General features: G+C 39.4%; 1 protein-coding gene across 1 annotated transcript; it reads left to right on the top strand.

Annotated features, from left to right (window-relative positions):
- The first annotated feature begins 5056 nt into the window (after positions 1–5056).
- Positions 5057–16314, top strand: LOC140925179 (guanylate kinase-like). Its single transcript, XM_073375143.1, has 9 exons — positions 5057–5218; positions 7914–8024; positions 9430–9471; positions 10876–10972; positions 12175–12238; positions 13613–13687; positions 14311–14395; positions 15161–15246; positions 15818–16314. Exons 1-9 carry the CDS (start codon positions 5212–5214, stop codon positions 15836–15838), a joined length of 588 nt encoding a protein of 195 aa, XP_073231244.1. The 5' UTR covers positions 5057–5211; the 3' UTR covers positions 15839–16314.
- The last annotated feature ends 4623 nt before the right edge of the window (positions 16315–20937 follow it).

The raw sequence follows: 20937 nt of genomic DNA, 5'->3' as shown, positions 1-20937 counted from the left end.
GGACTCCCCACAGGAGAGAAACTGGCACAAGCCACCTTTGGTTGTACCAAGGGTGTCCACATACTGGAAAGGTGGCTTTTGTCCTACCATCATTCTGTAGTTTGGTGCTATTCTACAGTAGGATATTGCAGACAGCAATGTTCTAGGGGTTGTATGTGGTGACCAGGGCATGGTGTTGGGCAAGGTGAGGGTATTACCTGAGATTGTGGCTAATAAATCAGCCCTCTTGCTTCTGCTTGGAGTCATGCTCTTCTTGTTAAGTCATGGGGGTACCCATGTGCTGCAAAAAAAGCCTACATAGTTATAGCCCCTTGAAGAAAATCATCTTTATGTAAATGTTCATGTAGGGGCGTCTGGCGGTCCCCCCCAAAAAAATTTTCAAATGTGGAGGATCCAAAACGTTATTTTCAGCACTTGTCACAAGATATGTCTCCGAAAAAAAACACCTCCAATATGAAAATGGCAAACAATTGCAAGTCACTATAACAAAAATAGAGTCTAAAGAAAACAAATCCATCCACAGACTTGATTTGTCCCAACCCCCCCCCCCCTCCCCCCACCACCCCACTAGCTACGGCTCTGCACTTGTACATCTGGGGCTTCCTTCCGCCCTTCAATCATGCATCAATTTAACATACATAATTTATCTGACAAAGGCAGCATTGCTGAAATGTTGGTGTTTATTTTTCAATTAAGAGCATTTTCATTATATCAACACACAAGACACTGTGCAAGACCTCTTCCTTTTTGTTGCGCCCCAACTAGCCAAACTGTTACAGACTAAGTTAAGACAATGGCTTCTGTCTACCAATGGGTGTCAGTGAAGCTTACACCAAGAAAACCCCTTTATTGTGCCCAATGCATACAAGTGTTTTAGAAATACTCTGAACGAACTCTTTCAGGAATAAAACAACATCTGTGGTACAGTACGTTTTGCTTTTACTACAATAATATTGTCTTAAACATTATGGCGTATGTGGCACTGATCTTTTTCAGTTTAGTTTCTTTTCATGGTTTCTGGCTTGCGGGAGAGCCATTCCTTAGTAATAAATTCCATATTCCTAATTACAGAGAACGTGCGTTTGGTGTGGCATTGTCTTTAGTCACTCTCATCTGCATTATTGTTATATGACTATTTAAAGGGGAGCTTTTGGGCAGTTACTTTCACATGGAGCTGTCTTTTTTTCTTGTTATCCCATTTGACTTTGCTGTGAGTTTGGCACAAGGTGGAAGCAAGTCCATAAATTCCCAATAATTGTGAGATTCACTGATTTTTATGTGGGTTGTGTAGCTGTGTCACTGGCCTTCTTTCTTTTTTCAGCACCTGATAATAATAATAATAATATACAAGAAACAAGAACACTAGAAATTACTTAAAAATAAAAGGTTTCAAGTTTTTGTCATTCCTCCAAGAAAGCCATATGCATTGAAGTGATTACAACAGTTTTCTTTACAGGGCTCAGTAATAATTCCTTCATTTTTTTGAGATCAAAACAAAAACCACCTGCAATGCTGATGATGCATAAAAAAAGGTGAACATGTACTGATTCTTATCACAAAATCACTTCTATTATATTACAGACAAATCTTTTGTTATAGACACTTCATTTAGCTCCATCCCCCAAAATTTACAATAATTACCATGGAACCCCGCAATATGAACATGCTGTTTGACCACCTTGTCATTATAGCATGAATTTGTGGCACAACTGTGGTCACTTGAACAGGGTTCTGCTGTGATAGGATTATTTTTGGACCTAACAATATTAGATTTGGTGTAACCTTACCATAAAACATAAGTTTAATTGCAGCAAATCCAATCAGCATTGTAACAACAGCAATTACAGCCACCCTGCAAAAACAGATGACATTTTTTACACTTCCTGCCATTTATTTGGTTAGCTTACATAGTTTTCAGCATGCTTCAACAGGTTTTCTCACTTTCATGTGTTACCAGAAAAACTTATTCATAACCACTTCTCTGCAGTTGATCCTATTGTAAAGGATTGATCAAACAAATGCCCAACAATGAATGAGCCATGTAGGATAATTTTTCAGGCACAAAGGTTACCATTTCAAGGGGTTTTTGTATTCAGAATGTACAACTGACAGGCAATAAAACAAAATTCTTAATGAAGGATACCTAGAACAGGATGAAAGATTTTCCAAATGTGACTCATGACGTAATATTGTGCCCTCTTTTCCGGTCATATAACATTTTACTTGCTTTAAACTACTTGAAATAAAATCTTAGTTTAAATCTAAATCGTATTTTGTTATGCTCTTTAAACTAATTCTATGCCCCCTGTACTTGTACAGTTCTGTGTAACTAGGCTCCTAACTTTTACCACAGAAACTGGCAAAAACTTGTACAATTTAGGTGTTTGCATGAGTCTGTGCACATGTCTGTACTCTCTGTTTACAATTAATGGGCACAAGAGAAATACAATTGACTTTCATGTAAGTCAGTCTCGAGGGTTTGTGCCTGGGATCAAATGAAAAAGAAAACCATGTAATTTAAGTGATCCTTGGTTCTAGACTTAACACCAGGTGATTGTGCATCTATAAATTGAGCAATTGAGGCCGGCTGCGCCCCAATGGTTCACGAAAATATACTACAATCAATACAACTGTAATATTGAATGACAACTGTACATGTCATCCTAGCCTGTGAACAGCAGACACATTTCCGGTCATCGCTTCTCTCCCTCTGAAAACATTAGCGACGACCGGAAATGCGTCTGCTGTTCGCAGGCTACTATCATCCCCACTTCCCCAATGTTTTCTCTTGCATAAATACTATAATCTCCTAGGGAGGTGTCCTTTGACTGTTACAGCTACATGGTCAAGTTATGTTTTTCCAGCCTGAGAACCAAACAGCATTACCACTCTCCTGTTTTGCAGCAGGGATGGCAAGTAGCCAGTCTGGTGAATGTAGTTCTGAATCGCTGAGTAGTAATACAAGCCATGCTCTTAGACAAGAGGAAAATACTTCACAGTTCAGACTCAGTGGGAAACCCCAAACTTTTATCATGATTATCAGATAGATTTCTGATGATCAGAGGTTGACCTACATGTAGCCTGTGAGGACAGCCTTTCTAATCTTCCTAGATACAGGTAATAGAAAGAGACCTTTAGCAGCCACAAAGCAGCTTTTATAAAACAAAATGTTAGACTGACTGACTTAATAGGTGTCTGTGGATAACTGTTTATCTGTTGACAAAATGGCCACCACTTTATGAATATCAAAGCTGCTACAAAGGTCCCTTCCTCTTCCAGTCTTGTCTAGGAGGAGCTTATGGGTAGTCGATATAATGAAGGGCTTAGGGGCTGGCAAAATATGTTCATTATAACGAGGTTCGTTAACTTATATTGAGGCTCTTTTTCATATTGCCTTATATTTTACCACTTCTGGAGGCAAAAAAATAGTTCATTACACCGAGGACTTCGTTATAGAGGCTCCATTGTAATATACACTTTCATATAAATAGTATCTAATGCGTAGTAAGTCTCAAAACGCCTATCTGTAGTTTCAAACCAGAAAGGCCATATGTAGCATTTGCAACGATGTGAAATAGTCTTTTTTGATGAAAGTTCTCGATTAAATCAGCTGAAGACTACTCCATGAACTACGGTTTCTTAAAATGAATGATATCGGCTGATGATGTGGTCTCTGATGCATTTCGTTGTCTCTGATGCATTTCGATGACATACTAGACAAAATGAAGGGGTTACAGGAACCTACATCATTGTAAAATCATGATCTGCAAACTTCTAGTGGTGGATCCAGCATGTGCAATCAGGCTCAGCCGGAGAAAGGTACTTTTCAGCAGCTTGAAATTTATAAACATGACTCCACTCAACAATGAATCAAGAAAAGTTCAGTAATCTGACAGTTTTAAACAGCCACAAAGAGAGACCAGCCAAATTTGCCCCCCACTTCAAAAGAGGTGGTCACCTGCCCCCGCACTTTAAAAACTGCTCTACAGGCCCTTGAAATATGAGACAGCCACTAGTTGTTCAAAAGGTAGATAATGCTAACCAGTGGATAACACGATTTGTTTCCCTAATAATTATCTCCTGGATAGTTATTTATCTAGCCTTAGGACCAGGGGTGTATCTCACCACCAAAATTGTGCATAGACCTTGGGATAAGGCAGGAAATTTAACAATTGCTGTGAATGTTATTGTTCATCACAGAAGGTCCTTTGTCCTAAGGTGTAGGCCCTGTATTATTGACTGCTCCAGAAAATACCATAACATATACCATAATGCTCTTTGTTTGTCACCCAAAAATTTTGCATAAGCTTTCTTTTCAGTTTCTCTTAGGAGTTAAAATGGCCTTAAGAGAAACTGAAAACAATGCTTTTGCAAGATTTTTGGGGACAAACAAGGAGCATTATGGTATGTTATGGATTTTCTGGAGTGGTCAATTGAAGACCTTACTTTCATCCCTAGAAGTTATGAGCAGGGCCGTACATGACATCTGCAGACCGCAGATTGCAGACTATAAATAGAATGACACAAAAGGTGTAGTCATCAGCAATTTTACCCCTTTCCCAGGCTTCCAAGAGGAATGAGAAAGAAGCCTGGGAGCGAAGTTAAGGGAGGTTATTAAGAATTGTGAGTTATTTAATTAAAATGTTACTTAATTTCTTTTAAACTGACTTTAAAAAACTTGAAAGGTACACCTTCGCTCTCCTTGCTTTAGTAAGTTTGTCCTTTGTCGTGAGGCTTGCCACTTTTTAATCTCTATTTCCTTCGTGGTCTCCCTGGAATCCACAACAAGAGGTTCGGCGCTACCGACAACTGCTCCAGGCCTTTTTAAAATCCCCTCGATATCAACACTGTCCTTTTGTTTGATATTTGTCAATTTTGGCCTTTTCCCTTTCACTTTTTGTGATAAATTTCGGTAAAATAGTTTGCTAGAGAAACCCTGGACCAAAGTCGTGAGGAAACCTGGAAAGCGAGAGTGATAGCCGGTCGACATGTCGGAAACGTTGGGTTGGGTTTTACATGAAGCCGCAGTAGAGTAACACCGCTGGACTGGTCAGTTGAAAAAAGTGAAAAAAGTAGCCGGAAAAAGTCACTTTCAGTGAGTTAGAGCGCGCTTTCGGCTTGACCAAGGAGGAAAGGACGGTTGTAGAGGTGGCGGTTTTGGCAAAGTGGCTGGCAGATTTCTGTAGTTTTTCACTTCCAAAGATATTGGTAATGTCAGGTAATTTTTGCACGGTACAATCTTGCTAGTTTGAACCATCTGCGTGCCTTGACTTGGTCAGAGATGACAGATCAGTACATTGCAAGGAACAATATAATACGTTTAATACCGCCCAGCTTTATGGCTAAACTAGAAGACACTGATGGGAAAATACTTTTTCCTCGTTTACTATTATATTGGGAAAGATTTCTCTGCATTCGGGAGCCAAAAATCCAGCCAACTCAGTGTTCTTCTGCTGCTAGGAAACAAAATTGGTCAGTGTAAAACGCAGACTGCGGACTATTGTTTTCACCAAGCAAATGAGTACGTGGCAACAAAAGTCCCATCGTTTTCTAACACTAAAAACAATAGTCCACAGTCTGCATTTTACACTGCCCTGAAGCAAAATTTGGCTCCCCAACCCAGCTTGGCTACAATTGTTAAAAAACGCCCACTGCTTTCACGACAGTGTTGCCATAACAATGTTGTCTGTTCAAAAAAGGGATACATTTATGCTCGAGTCAGAATTCTTGAAATGACTTTTGTGGGAAATATTTTTTTTCAAACCAAATGATCTGGCCCACACAACTGTTCACAACAAGTTTTAGGCAACAAAATACTTTCCACAGAGCACAGGGGCCCAGGGGCCCGTTTCTCGAAAGTCCCAATAATTAACAGGCCCGGTAAGCTGTCTCCTTTCACATTAATGATTGAGGTTTCAGTAGTTTTGCATCTTAGATGATAAAACTATCCGTTAATGGAACAAAATGGAGTAGTTTGTTAGCCAGGACCAGCACTCTTATTCTTTATATTTCGATTTGAATATTTGATTTCGGGCCCAAAAAGTTACTGGGACTTTCGAGAAACCTGCCCCAGGTTGCTTTAGAAGTCTTGTTGGTTGAAAAATATATAACTTGAGTTTAGGCGATAACTTCCCTTTTCCCTTCCCTCCCTGGGAGGTGGGAAAAAGGACACTTGGGAGGTTTCATAATTTATGTAGAGGCCGGGATATGGCAACTTTTGTTTTTAAGGTGGGGCATGAGTTTTTCCGGTTAGTTTTTAAAGGGGGGGAGGGCTATTATAGCCTGTGAATACAGCTGTTTCTCCCTGTTCCTCACTGCTAGGGACGTTTTGCCAGGAGGAACATCTGCACCTCAGCGACAGAATTTCCATACGTGCAGTTGTAAAATCTGTCCAGAATTTGGTCAAGAGCTCTGATTGGTCGACATAGAGTACTAAAGTGTGACGTCATAAAAATGAAATTTTCTGAAATTATGGGATTTGTCAGGATATTCTGAAAGAACAATGTCTAAGAGGCCTCCTTGCCAAAAATGAGCATTTGGGGGCAAATTGTCTTTGAGATCGTAGCCCAGTTATGCTTACAAAACTCCATACAAACCCTTCTAAATTTTTTTTGGGTCGACCCAAAAAAAAATTAGAAGGGTTTTTATGGAGTTTTCTGAGTATAACTGGGCTACGATCTCAGAGACAATTTGCCCCCGAATGCTCATTTTTGACAAGTAGGCCTCTTGGACATTGTTCTCTCAGAATATCCTGACAAATCCCATAATTTCAGAAATTTCACTTTTATGACATCATCACTTTAGTACTCTATCGTAGTTATATGGTTTTGCCTATTAATTATGCATGACAGACAAAAAGCCACAAAGATCGAGCGTAAACCAGGTTGTAAATGTGATGAATCTACGACAAAACAGTCAATAGTCCTGGAATATAATCTTCTTTAGAAAAAGCAACTGATTTTTGCTGGAACTCGTTCGCAGTAGAACACAAAACTTTACCATAATCGACCAGGAGAAACATAAAATCGAACAAATTTACATTTGGAACCCATGACTACCAGATGCATTATGTAAACATTGATTTACATCATCAGTATGGAATTTCTATCGCTGAGGCACAGATGTTCCTCTTGGTGAAACGTCCACAGTAGCAAGGAGCAAGCAGAAACAGCTGTATTCACAGGCTAACCTTATTGCCAATATGACTGAAGTTATAATTGGGGGGTGTCAAAAAAGTTTCAGTAACAATGACCACTGTGTTCCTGTCTCCTCTGCAGAGATCACTTTTTCTCACTAGAAGGCTGGGAGAGGGAAAAGGGATCATGCAGCGGGTGATAGGAGGAAAAAAGGGAAAGGGGATCTCTACTTTTGCTTTTCTTATCATTCCCACGTGCTTATTATTTTTGTTTAACTTTTTTATTTGAAATATTATTAATGAAATACTTGCAGGAGCCTCCACTGAGGAGTTTGTCCGTGTTCTAAAGTTTATAATCCTGTTGGTGCTGAAGCTAGAAGGGGCTTATAAGTTTGATTAATTTGAGTTTTTTGATCTCAATCAATAACAGTAATTAATATTTTTGCTTATTAAACAAAATTATTGTGGTTAAATCATGACTTCTGTTAGTCATCAGGGTTTTTTAGGTTGGGGTGGTGGTTTAGGAGGGGGGGGAATGTATTTTGCCTATGGTTGTGTGATATGGAACGAGGGGGCCAGGGAAAAAACAGACCACAAAATGGGGGGGTGGCTTCCAAAAAACTGCTCTGGAAAAAAAAAACTAAAATCACCATAGGCCCCCCTCTACCATACCATGTGTACCATAGAGAAGTGAAAAATAACAGTGTGGCTGAGATAACACTGTAATGCTACAATTTTTACTGAAATTATTTGTTGCTTTATTTTGTTGTTAACCAAGGCATAAAAGTCAGACCAGTTGTTCTGTTTGGTCCAAGTGGCTGTGGTAAGAGTACACTGAAGAATCGCCTGATGAAGGACTATCCTGACAAGTTTGGTTTCTCTGTGTCACGTAATTAGAATATTTATGTTATATATAATTATTTTAAATTAAATTTTTTATGACATTCATTTCACCAAACCTAGCTACCCAATATGAGCAAATTTACCATCCTGTTTATTAAAAATTGATAGAGTGATTTCCTGTTCAGGTTGTAGTAGAAAAAAGAATAACACATCACAAAAAGTGGCATTATTTTGTTTTATTATTGAGCCCTATGTTTTTTCTTTGGGTCCTTAGTCAGCCCCCTTTCATCATCATCATCATTATCAGGGTTTGTATTCACTCTTGAAAAAGGAACCCCTCCCTGGATTGATCCCACAGGTGTCTGTGCTTGGCTAATCTTGACCATAAGGGTCCGATCTGTCTAGTTAGATGGTCTCTCCATCTTGTTTTTGGACGACCCTGTTCACTGGTCCAATCTACATGTAGCTCTTGGGCTCCACTCTGTTGCTCTGATGGTCCAATCAGGGCTTCTGATAATTCGCGCGGTCGCGGACCCGCGAAATTCAGGTATTTCCGCGAAATCCCGCGAAATTCCCAAAAAAACGCGAAATACCGCGAAATCCGCCAGAAATATTTCCAAATACACGTCGGCAAAACATATTTAATACTTATCTTGGCTATTAGACCAGCTTTATTCACCCCAAACGTCCAAATTTAGCTTGAAGCTTCGTCACTGCAACGAGTAAGCAACGTCCCAAAACTACCAGGCGTTTTAAGATGAACGTTGCGAAAAACTGGGCACTAACTATAATGTTTATAGCTTTTATAACATTCGCTCATTTCTGGAGCGAACTGTTGTTGAAGAGCAAATGATTATCCCTGTTAAAAAAAACGTTCACCAACGCTGGTCATATCGACGCCAAATTGACCGATTTTAGCGAAATTTGCCATAAAAAACCCAGCGAAATCGGCTGTTTTTTACTGATTGTTCCTTGGCGAAGTTTCCCCCCGAAATTTCCCGTGAAATCGGCCGATTTTCCTAAGAATTTGCCCCTGAAAATCGTTCGAAAATTGACTTTTTTCCGCTAAAATCCCGCGAAATGGGCCGATTTTTCTGCGAATTTTGACTTTTCTCCCGCGAAAATCGCCTGAAATCGACCGATTGTTCAGCGAATTTTGACTTTTTTCCCGCGAAAATCCCGCGAAAACGGCCGATTTTTCCGCGAATTTACCCCTGAAAATCCCGCGAAATTTTGCTTTTTTTTCCGCGAAATATCAGAAGCCCTGTCCAATGATTATCAGCCCCTTTTCTTGCACTTATCCAACCCTGAGAATTTCTTCAATCCATTACTCAATTGAGGAATTCAGTTTTTCGTAATCGGCCTTTATTAGTTATTAAAATTTTTCATAATGTGCTCTTGAAATAATGTTGCAATCCAAGTGATTTGAGTGAAATGCTTCATTCTTTTAGATACTACACGAAGTCCACGACCAGGTGAAACTGATGGGAAAGGTAATCCATAATATCATTGTTAATAAGTGGGTATTTTATTAATAATAGGTGTGGTTATGCTGATCATGGTAAAAGGCATTTCCCACAGTAACAAGGCAATGGTAAATTTAATATGGGTTTACTTTCAGTGACTTGTAACGTGGTTATTCGTGAATTAAATCCCAAGGTAATTTAGCCACTTATGGACTCATTCACACTACTGTGTTAAAAATCACCGTAAACCAAGGTAGTATTTCATGTTGTGTTGAAAATTTCCCAGTGACTTTCATCTTGACATGAAATCTGCCATGTCAACGTCCATCTTTCTCTCAACACCTCAAATAAAACCTGTTAAATAAAGCAGTTTTTTTGGCGGTTTCACTTTGTGTCTAATGAAGAAAGCTGATTGGTTGGTTGCCTTGGGTATCAAAAACCCTTGCTATTTACCACGTTAAATGTCATCAGCACTTTCTTTCTTGTTTTTGACACAATCGTGACATTTCACATGGTAAATTTTTCTCAGGAAAATCCAGTCACATATGTGTGCACCAGCCCAAAAAATGAGTAAAAGGGTTATTTACCATGGTTTAGTGACATTAAAAGTGTCCTGTGTAACCGCACCTATTGGTTAGTTATTCATTTCTACCATACACGTTAACTAACACTGCGTAGAAAAAAAGGTTGTGAAATTAGAGACCTCCCTTCAAGGTGGATACCTTTGTTACAAGGCAGATATCTGCCCTAATGTGCATGTAGTAAGTTTTACGTAACTGGAGGCACAATCAAAGAATAGCTGACTATTAACAATTATAGCATTTTTGCCACTTGACATTGTGTTCTTTGCTCAATAATGACTTGTATATTTGATTACCAGTAGGAGCACTGGATTGAGCAAAAAAGCCAGCTTTGTCCTAGAAACTCTGATTCCCTTTTTCCTCTTTGTGACCATCATATACACAAGAAAATACTGCTATAAAAACAAGTACCCCAGAAACCTGGAAATTCTGTAATAGTTTCTTCTGATGTTACAATTACACCAACTCTTTTATGGTCAGTTTGTATGAATTCATTTATTTTAATCAATGATGGTTGTTAAAAAAATGTCACATCCTCACAATGTATTTTTTGCAGTTTCTCAATAAAACAGCTTGCTGACATGCCTTGAATGTAAAGGCATGTTTTATAATTTGCTGCTTAGTTGTTACATATTAAGGGTCCATCCACAGAAATTTATTTCTAAGTGTCACATAGCTGTTAAAAATAACAGCCAATAAAAGACATATCTGTCAAAGTTCCCCAGCTTTTTTATTGTGAAGTGCCCTTATTCAAAATTTTGTATACTTATATTCCAGTACTTCAACCTTTCTGTGGTAAAGCAGTGTACCATTTTACTTTTTATTATCATTGCATGTGTCTTTGTTTCAGAGTATCGCTTTACTAACCGTGAAACAATGCAAAAAAGCATTGATGCTGGTGATTTTATTGAATCAGCAGTTTATAATCAAAACCTCTATGGGACAAGGTGAGCGCGTAGTTACCAACACTGTATTTATTCGATTAAGGGTCTAACCTCAAATAACCGCCCACCCTATAGGCAGGAAAAGTTAATAAGCACCCAGCCTCTACTACTCCCCACCAGAAAAAAAATTGACTTTACTGACAAAGAGATTGAAATAGACTATTTCAAAAAAGAGACTTGCCTAAAGACCCAGTTTCTAAACTGTCAATGAATAGTTCAAATTCTGGTTTGGAACATCTTCACGTTTTGCTGCAACATAAAATTGCCAGATTTTAAGAAGTGCCCAGCCTCAAATAAGCACCCACTTTTAATGTCCAAAAATTTCATAAGCACCCAGGGCACTTAATTGAATAAATACAGTATTTCTAAATAAACCACTCTCAACTATTAATATTATTGAAATAATGATATGAGGATCTACAAGCTGTCTGTTGAGCTTGAGGTTGATCAATCAGTGTTTGCTATTGAGTGTAATACTGTCAAGAAGCAGATCAAAGATTTAGATTTTTGTGTGTTGTTAAACCTTGCTAGTATTTTACTGCTCACTCTAAGAGTATTCAGTAGCCCCTAATGACCTGCTCTTGGGTGTGGCCTCTCATGCCTTTAATTCTGACAGCATGAAAATATTATGTTCAATTTTTGTTCATGTGCATTATTATTAACCCTAGACATACTGTGTTTCATAGGCTAATAGCCCTGCGTTTAAAGTCTGCCTGATGCCGTTAGTCAGTTACAAGACTTGTCCGAGGGATACCTAAGGCAATTGTTATTTTGTGCATTTCACTAGAATAGCAACTTTCCTCTAAAGGCCTGAATATAATGAGGTGAGCCAGGCTGGCCCTCTTTACTGGGCCAGGCTCATGCCTTATTTCTTCTTAAATGAGAAGGTGGGTTGACCCGCTTGCCTTATCTTGGCTCGAGCAACCAGGATCTTGGCCAGCTGGGCTCTCCTGCCTTCTCATATAACCATAATGCAAATTTTATGAGGTAAGAAGGCATAGGCCGACCCAGCCCAGCAAAGCAGGCCAGCCAGGCTAACGGCGCTGGCTCACCTGATATAAACAGGCCTTAAGTTACGACACTTTATACTAGATTCTAATAATTTATACATTATACTAAAATGGTCAAAAAGCAACCTCTAATGACCATTTTTTTATAATGGTTAGTTGAATCAGTTAATTCCCTTTTGATCCTCAATGTTACAGTAAAAAGGCAGTTCAAGATGTTCTGGATGCAGGCAAAGTTTGTTTACTGGACATTGACATGCAGGTATGAAACTTACCAAATAATAGTAAAAAATTATAAGGGAACAATGATTGACTGTGTTTTGATACAAATATGAAGTGTACCTTTTAATAAAAAAATAAATAAAGGAAGAGATATTACATGTACGAGACGTGAGTTATTAGGAACTTAAATATCTCATTTGGAGTTTTCATCCAAGGAACAAGAAATTTAGAATTTTCCAGATACTTGGTTATTTGAGCTTTAGAATATCCCGGCCAGCATATTTACTACTTGCACCTCGAGTTTACTCACTAACAGAGTCTCGATCTCTTTTCTCTGACTTGTAATGCTGTTTGCAGGCCTCCACAGTTTTGGGGAGAACAAGTAAATTGTAAATTGTAAATATCATATCATCCACTCCCCTCGGGGCTTTTCAGGGATAATTTACAACACTGGTTAGGGGACTTTGCCAGACTGCTTAGGTACAGTTTACAAGTAATGAAGGAATGAGTAATGATGCCCCCATACACGAGTGTGAAATTGCCAGTGAGAAAGACTGCTACACCGGGCACTACATGCCCTACTATTTACGAAGAGTGTGTGGGTTCTTTAATGTCCCACGGATTTATCATATGTGCAAGGGCTTGTGAGACGGAGCCTATGGTTTATCGTCCTTATCCAAGAAGACTAGAAAGTCTGACCATTTGCAGATGTTATTCCAAAGGCAGCACTTTCTCCTCAGGTATTTAAAGACCCTGAGTGTTGATCCGGCCGGGCTTTTAACTCAGCAGACCGGTGCATATACCATTGAGCTAATCCAACTTTAGCAACAAGACTTTGCAACTCTAGTTATTATCTGTGCCAAACTAAAAATGTAACTTCTTACCGAGCCTTCAGTGACTTTGCTTTACTTAAGTTATGTGCTGGCACTTTAATATTCAAGAATCATCAAATACACCCATATCGTGATGATGCACTGTAGGTGACTAAAGGTGAAGTTTTATGGACAATATAGTGAACAAACTAAACCTATTACTGTGTCAAAAAAGGTGGATTTTAAACCTTCAACAAATTTTCAACAAAATTTTGGAAACAAAATGTTTTTAAATAAGCATGTTAGTGCTGACTGATTCACATTTTACAATCAAGATTTCAGATTGTGTTACAGAGAATAGAATTAAAAAGCAGGTTGTGTCAAGTGAGAGCAGAGTCTCCTTTTCTGTTCATTTTAGATATAAAGGAGAATAGGACTGCACATTGATAGGGAATACACAAACTCAACATATAAACCAGATACGTAAACTATGCTTTGGTAAAACATTTCATGTCCTATCTTTGGATGTTTAAAAGTCTCCTAAAAAAAGCAACAGTTTGTTCTACAATAGAATGTAAATAATTATTTTCTTTGTTTTTCAGGGAGTTGTTATTTTAAAGAAAACAGGCATGGATTGTTACTATATTTTTGTAAAGACACCATCACTGGAAGAACTGGTACATAACTGTTTTATATGGTGCCTTGTACTCCGGGTTTGCTAGCTGGTCCCCTGCAATTAAGCTAATAATTTATTATTCATTCAGTTAAATAGTATGTAGTCTAATTTGCTCAAATCCCCTGGCTTTCTCTGCATAACCAGCTACAACCAGTTGCAAAAATGTTGAGACACTCTGAGGAGAAGCCTGCCTTTTTTACCCAAAATATCTGCTTGACGTGTATTTGTGTGATATAACACTGGCCCCCTCCCTCTCTTCCCTTCAAAGTTGTTTCTTTAAGTAGTATTGCTAGCAACATTGTCAAAAGGTGGAGGGGGATCACAAACACTAAGTCATTGACAAGAATAATCTTGTCAATGAACTGTGCTGTATGATCATGCACACTTTCAGGTTAAATACACCTGCATATTTGAATTCATGAAAAGTAGCAAATTTGCAATGTCGGATTTTCACTGTGCATGTAATTTTACACACAGAACAACAGTTAACTAAGGGGGAAATTGAAATGCAGGGATGGTTTTTTTTTCTGATTTCCAAACACATCACTTTATTGTTTTCCTTTGTCTTCTCTATTTGAATTTAAATTTGAATTTTCAGTCAATTTGTGAGTTTGTTATCTGTAGGAAAGACGTCTGCGTGCTCGTGGCACAGAAACAGAAGAATCACTTTCAAGGAGGTTAAACATAGCAAAGACTGAACTTGCATATGGTATGATATTCTTCAGCAACACTTAAATCACACTTATTTTCACTATACAGTCGAACCTCTCATACGGACACCGAAGGGACAGAGCGAAGTGTCCGTATTAGAGATGTGTCCGTATGAAAGAGGTCGCTATGATGAGGTCACTTTTATGACTCCAGTTACAGTTTTAAGTGTTTGGTAGGTATAACCAGGCTAACACTCGTCTTTAAACTGCATTTAAAGTTATTAATTCACAGTACAACGCAGGGTGCAAAGAAAGTCAGTTTTAAAGCCTGCCATTCGGGCAAGCTGTAGCTAGCATGTACTAGCCCAAAAAGTCATTTCAGCTAGCCCTAAAACTCTTTTTGATTAGCAGGATTGATTACAATCCTTCTGTAATTTGAATTTCCCAAAAAAAGAGCACTTGCCCGAGGGTTGTCCAATACTCACAAATAGACTCCATTGGTGTTAGTGGTGATAAGAAGGCTCTCTATCGGTACCAATGGTACGATTGGTACCATTAGAAAAGCACCCTATTCCAATGGTTCTATTGGTGAATATGCATCTCATTAAGTGTCCATGAGTTCAGGTCCCACCCTCAGTGAACCCAATCTGTATTTGTTCACAGCACTGGTAAATAGCAAACTGGTTTGGGATTCTTAACAAGACTATGATTATCTGATAAAATTGTTCATTGTTATGCACAAGATATCCAGCCGGATGATTTGTGTAAATGGTAAGCAGCCCAGGTTAATCGTCTCTTTTAATTCTTTTTCTTTTTCACTTCAGCTGAAGAACCTGGTAATTTTCATAGTATAATTGTCAATGATGATCTTGAAATAGCCTACAATGAATTCAAGGACACTATCAGCAAGGTAAAATACTCATTTTGTTTTTTTTTTTATAGTCCAGGGTAAGAAACCTTTCTTGACAACAGCTTCCTCGTGCCCTCTGTACCTGTGTGGCCACATCATTAAAAGTCAATAAAATAGACCAATTTCGTTATATTAAAATTCATACTTGACTGCGAGGCTTGGGGAATAATACTAAAGAAGTCATCTTGGGGCTCCAAAATGAACAACACATTTCTTTTGTTTTATTCCCCGAAGCCTCGTAGCCAAGTATGAATTGTCAAAATTGGTCTCTTGTCTGCACTCTCAAAGCCCGTTTCCCGTTTCTGCTGTTTATGCATCACTCGTCTTGTGACTTTCTTGCTCGCTTTCGCTCACTTCGCAAGCGTCCCTTGCAGCATTTTGGGTGCTCTCGCAGTCGACTTGTGGCAAATATACTGGACTGCTAGTTCCGGTTCCTGTGAATTCAGCCAGAAGAATGTCCAACTAACCTCCTGCCACGGCCCCTACCGGAACCCCCTCCCCCCCTTCCCCTCGCACGCACACGAACATCATTGCCACAACAATGTTATGTTGTCTCTTTTGTCTGTTGTAGAACGTCATTTCCCTTTCTTAGCTTTTGAAGCAGTGAAACATGGAGGGAACAACACCATAGAGCTAGTGACAATGAACGAAATACACACAAATGAAAGGCAACGTATTTATGGCTGTTTGCTATTTACTCGAGGAAATCAGCTGCTCCATCATTTCGTCCACAGACTTTAAAATATAATTATATTGAAAGAATTTTAAGAAAGATGTTTGTGGACAGTTTCTAAAGGCTGGAGTTGCTGGCGACGCTTTGGAACAAAGAAAACTAACAAAATCGCCAAGCGTGTTTCTCTTTTCTGATATTATTAAAGAATGTTGGTGTAAATAGTAGCAGTCAGTTCATTAACTAAATGACTTAGGAAATTTCCCTCCGTTTTTTGAGGGACTGTAATATCACAAGTTATTTATATTGGATTTACATTGTATAGGCTGGGTGTACAGGTTAGTTTTAGCTTTACGAGATTACTGAAAAGTCAATACAATTGTTAGCTACATATAGAAGCAGTTTTGCATTGTCCGAGCATCTTTACTATGTGTATATTGTCACCAGCATATTGTATCTAGTCAATCGATAGAAATCGATATCGGAAATCAATGTCAAACAATATCATTTGCTCATTGTTATTGATCAGTATCGGAAATCGATGGCAGTCACAGAAAATATTGATTTTTATCAATTGACAAAAATCGATAACAATCAATAGTATTTGGTAAGTAATAACTCATTAATGAGGCTCACAGCATAATACCCAAAAATAGAGTGAGCCTCATTCAGCAACAACACAAAGACAGAACAAAACAAACAACAAGACAATATTTAATATTTTCGGTTTTTTCTCTCTATTCTAAGGTTAGACTGCGCTGTTGATTGCCTTAGCTACGTCCTAGAATTGACTTTCATACTCACTATACCGTGGGAGATATCTTCTGGATATAGCGCTTTGATTGCATCAAGGTTATTGGATGCAGTGAACTGTATACTTGTTGCCCTCGAAGTACCTCAGAACATCACTAAACGACCTCTCCCCAACAGATTCTCCTAGTTGACTGCATATTTTAAAAGCTTGCATAACTGTTGGCATTATTTTAGAAAAATACAGACACTGCCTCGTGGCCTATTACACTATTTAGGGGAGAAATCTTGCGGATAGCGATTTTAACGCGCCCTGTGAAGGAGGGACTGCTCGTAGTCTACCGAAGACGCATACGTGTTACGTCTACTGCGCGTTCTTCAGGAGCCCCAGTATTGAATCTAGATGGGGACTCGGGAAACCGGAGAAATCGATGCAGACGTTTTCTATTTCCTCAGAGCGCGTTGACCAGACTCACTTACATGGCACTCACATAAACACATCCTACCAGATTAAAGTTAGTTTTTGCATCCTTTGCCTGAAGTAAGAACTTTTGTTTTAAAGCGTTTATAATACATCCCTACTTGCACAAGCTTTGTACATAAGCGAAGTTCAATCGCAGACTCAGCACTAGCCTGCGTGGAAGGCGTTTGTAGGGGAAGGGAAAGGGGAAACTGAGGTGAGAGAGAACAGGATAGACGGGAGAAGAAGGAGGGAAGGGAACGCCTACGTACAGTCTTCATTTCTATTGCGGGAGCCATCTCACATGAACCATATCTCGTATTTCTTGAACTTCTTGATAGAAATGAGACAAAAAACGCATAAAACTGAAAGAAGTCAACAGAAGAAATACTATTGTATCTGGCTTTTACCTTCAAATTTTGTGTCCGCCTTTGCATCCTAAATTTGTTTTGATGTTTTGAAATCGGGTTTAGGGGTTGAAGGGTTTCAAATACCCTTGACAGACCGAGTTTGTTATTAAATGAGGTCACTTGAGGAGACCTCCGTTTTGTTTTCCCTTTCACGCGGGAATTTGACCTCCGCTTGACGCTCAGTTACTTCACTGTTTAAATGTCAGGCAAGTATCCAGACGTGGATACATCCCGTCTTCATCGGCTTGTGGTTAGGATCTGATCCGCGTGCTATTTGAGGACGGCCGATATTCATATTAGTGTGGTACTGATTTCTACAAGGGCAGGCGTTGTATCTGACAAGGACTTAATTCCATTACTCTCAGAATCTGAGCGTAAACTGAAAACGATCGAATAATGGCATCCTTGCAGGCGTTTCCTTCCGATTCTTTGGGCGCCCGTTTTCCCTTTCCCTTCTCCTTGAAACATTTGCTACGCACACTACTGGACATCAATTCCCGCTTGACCAGTAGGCTGACTTAGTATCCTATTTCACAACACTCAATTGCTCGCGCTCATTGTTATTAAGATATGGAAAAATTGATCGAGCGCCCTTGAGGAGGTGGAAACTGTAATCGATTCCCGATCCAACACGAATTTTTAGCAAAGAAAGGGTTGGTGAGGGTGGGCCGTTCCACGTTCCTCCTTGGCGCTGATCAGAGACTGAGCGGAGAGGGAGTGTTCAACGGCATTTATTATTGCCCTTGGGATTCAGGGCCCCGTACACCTGCATTCCCTTCTGCATGAGACTTGTTATTTTAACGTTTTGGCTTCGCGCTTCGATTTTGAGTATTGTGAATAGTAGGGATGTCTACTGTCGATAATCGACCAGATGCACCCGTCGAAATAAGAACTTTGGCCAATTGCAAGTAAAAGGAAAAGCCCTGGATTGGCTACGATCTTACCTTACAGACCGTACTCAGCTTGTGAAAGTAGACGACGCTTCATCCACGGTACGACTGCTTCATTGGGGTGTGCCTCAAGGTTCCGTCCTAGGCCCTATGCTTTACTTATTGTATACACCTCCATTGGGTGATATTGTTCGTGAGCATGGCCTGTCGTTTCACTTTTATGCGGATGACTCGCCGCTTTATACATCTTTTGCTTGCAATGACACCTCTGATCTAGTGGCTGCAAAACAACGGCTTGAGAACTGCGTTGCTGACATCAATTTGTGGATGACTGCCAACGAGTTAAAGCTTAACAATGATAAATGAGAATTTCTCTTTCTGCACCCCCGTTTTCGTCATTCGTTGCCCCCTCCCACGATTTCTGTTGGCATGGAAAACATCGGGCCCTCTCAACAGGCTCGCAATCTTGGCGTGATTTTTGACGACACAATGTCACTTTCACCACATGTTAATACAATAGTTAAGGGTGCCTTCTATCACATACGAAATATTTCTAAAATAAGAAAATACATCAGTAAAAGTAGCTCGAAGTTGGACTTTTGTAATTCTCTTCTTTTTGGTGCCCAAAAACGGGACATAGTTAAGTTGCAGTCCGTTCAAAATGCGGCCGCTCGAATTATAGCCGGTCTCAAAAAACGAGATCACATCACCGAGACTCTAAGAGATCTTCACTGGCTTCCTGTTGAGGAGAGAATTGTTTTCAAAACAAATTTAATAACTTTTAAAACATTGAATGGCTCCGGTCCCCGTTATCTTGAAGATATTTTAAAATTTTACCATCAATCAAGGACATTACGGTCATCAAGGGATCATTTACGCCTTAAAGAACCAAATTTTAACATGAAAACTTATGGCCAGCGAGCGTTTTCCATTGCTGCCCCCCCCACCCCCCTTCTTACACACACACACTATGGAACAAGCTCCCCTTTGAAATTCAAGCTTGTTCTGATGTTAATCTTTTTAAATCTAAGTTGACATTTAGTTTCATCATATTTGTTTTTGTTTTCTTTCCTTTTTAAGATGTGTATGCTATAAATTTCTCAATATGTACAGTAGGGTTATATGTAAGCTTGTGATTGATGATACTCTTATGTCCTTTTTTATATTGTAAAACGCCTAGAAAAGCGATGTATAAGCGCTGTGTAAATTCCATTATTATTATTGTTAAGTAATGTAAAGCAGTATGTCGTCGTGTCCACCCTACATGATCCATGATTTCCGAGAACTCTGCTCCTGACAATGCCAGGGTTATAGCACATCCGGCTCTGAAGCCATGAAGAGTTTCTCCATTGTCTGACCCCATCCCCCTTAGGTATCCCTTTAAACGAGCTTCCGCCGCAGTTGAGCTGAATGGTGCATCGAGTATGCCCCCTTGAGGAGTAGTTGGGCGAAAAAGGTAACCCCTCGTTAAATCGATCCTTAGTTGCTGAGCCACTGCCATATAATGTTCTATTCGCTGAACAGGACAGATCTTTGTTTGCGGGTTTCGTTTGATCCCAAAGACATTATTATCACCGTCTCTCAAGGTTTTGCCCCACACGTGGTTAAACAGGAAACCATCATCATTTGGGAATCTCAAAATTTCTGGTACCTTCACCGGGCCCATATCTCCAGGCCTATCACCACTAAAAAATACCGCTTTAAAGTACTCCTAGTCCCTTGCGAGAATAAAACGCTGTGTTGGAGTGATATTGGGAGACTGCAGATTTCTATCGATGTAGTCAGATAATTGAGCAAGTTTGTCCACAAAAGATAGGGAAGCTTGTTTCGGCGTTACTCTTGCCTGTAGCTGCCCAGCCGTAACTAAACGGAGATAGTCCTTAACAGATTTATCTGCAGCCCGGTTTCCAAAGCCAAGGCGCCTATCCCATTCCCCGTCACGCCCAATAGCGTGGGAGATCGCCCGTAATTTACCAATATACGACTCTACAGTTTTATGGGAAAGTCTTAACGGGCAAGCACAATCAAATGTGCCTCTCTTCCCCAGATGAGGATATCCGTTGCGATGAACCTGGGTTTTCCCATTCTTGTCTTTATGCACCAAGAAACGACAAATATTGCGTGGTGTAATAGTTGAGACTGTAATAGAGCCTGGTAGAGAGGAAAGGAAATTTTCTAATTCCCTTTGAAGCGAAGCTTTATGTTTAGAGTAACAAGTTGCTTGATCAAACAAAGCCAATTGTCGAAGACGATCATCAATAGTGTTCACATCCACATCGAAAGGCGTACTACTTTTGTTGTTTAAGATTTTCCTTTTATAGCCGCATCGTTGGCAAAAGCGGAAATTGGAATCATTGCAATAACTACAATTTGGACACCTCACAGAAGGAGTGAACAGCTTTGCGACCACAGGTAAATCCTAGTAAATGGAAGAAGAGGAGACGCTCATATAATAGACATTGAAGTTTTATTCTATCAAAGTATACAATAGTAGCAAAACGTACACTTGCC

Source organism: Porites lutea, chromosome 14 (assembly GCF_958299795.1).
Source record: "Porites lutea chromosome 14, jaPorLute2.1, whole genome shotgun sequence".
Taxonomy (NCBI): domain Eukaryota; kingdom Metazoa; phylum Cnidaria; class Anthozoa; order Scleractinia; family Poritidae; genus Porites; species Porites lutea.
This window is presented reverse-complemented; position numbering and strand designations above follow the sequence as displayed.

What these genes read in the sequence shown, in the direction of transcription:
- LOC140925179 (XM_073375143.1), top strand. An exon ending in CAAAACCTCTATGGGACAAG is followed by an intron (nt 10,973 to 12,174) that starts GTGAGCGCGTAG and finishes TCAATGTTACAG; the next exon opens with TAAAAAGGCAGTTCAAGATG. An exon ending in AAAGACTGAACTTGCATATG is followed by an intron (nt 14,396 to 15,160) that starts GTATGATATTCT and finishes TTTTCACTTCAG; the next exon opens with CTGAAGAACCTGGTAATTTT.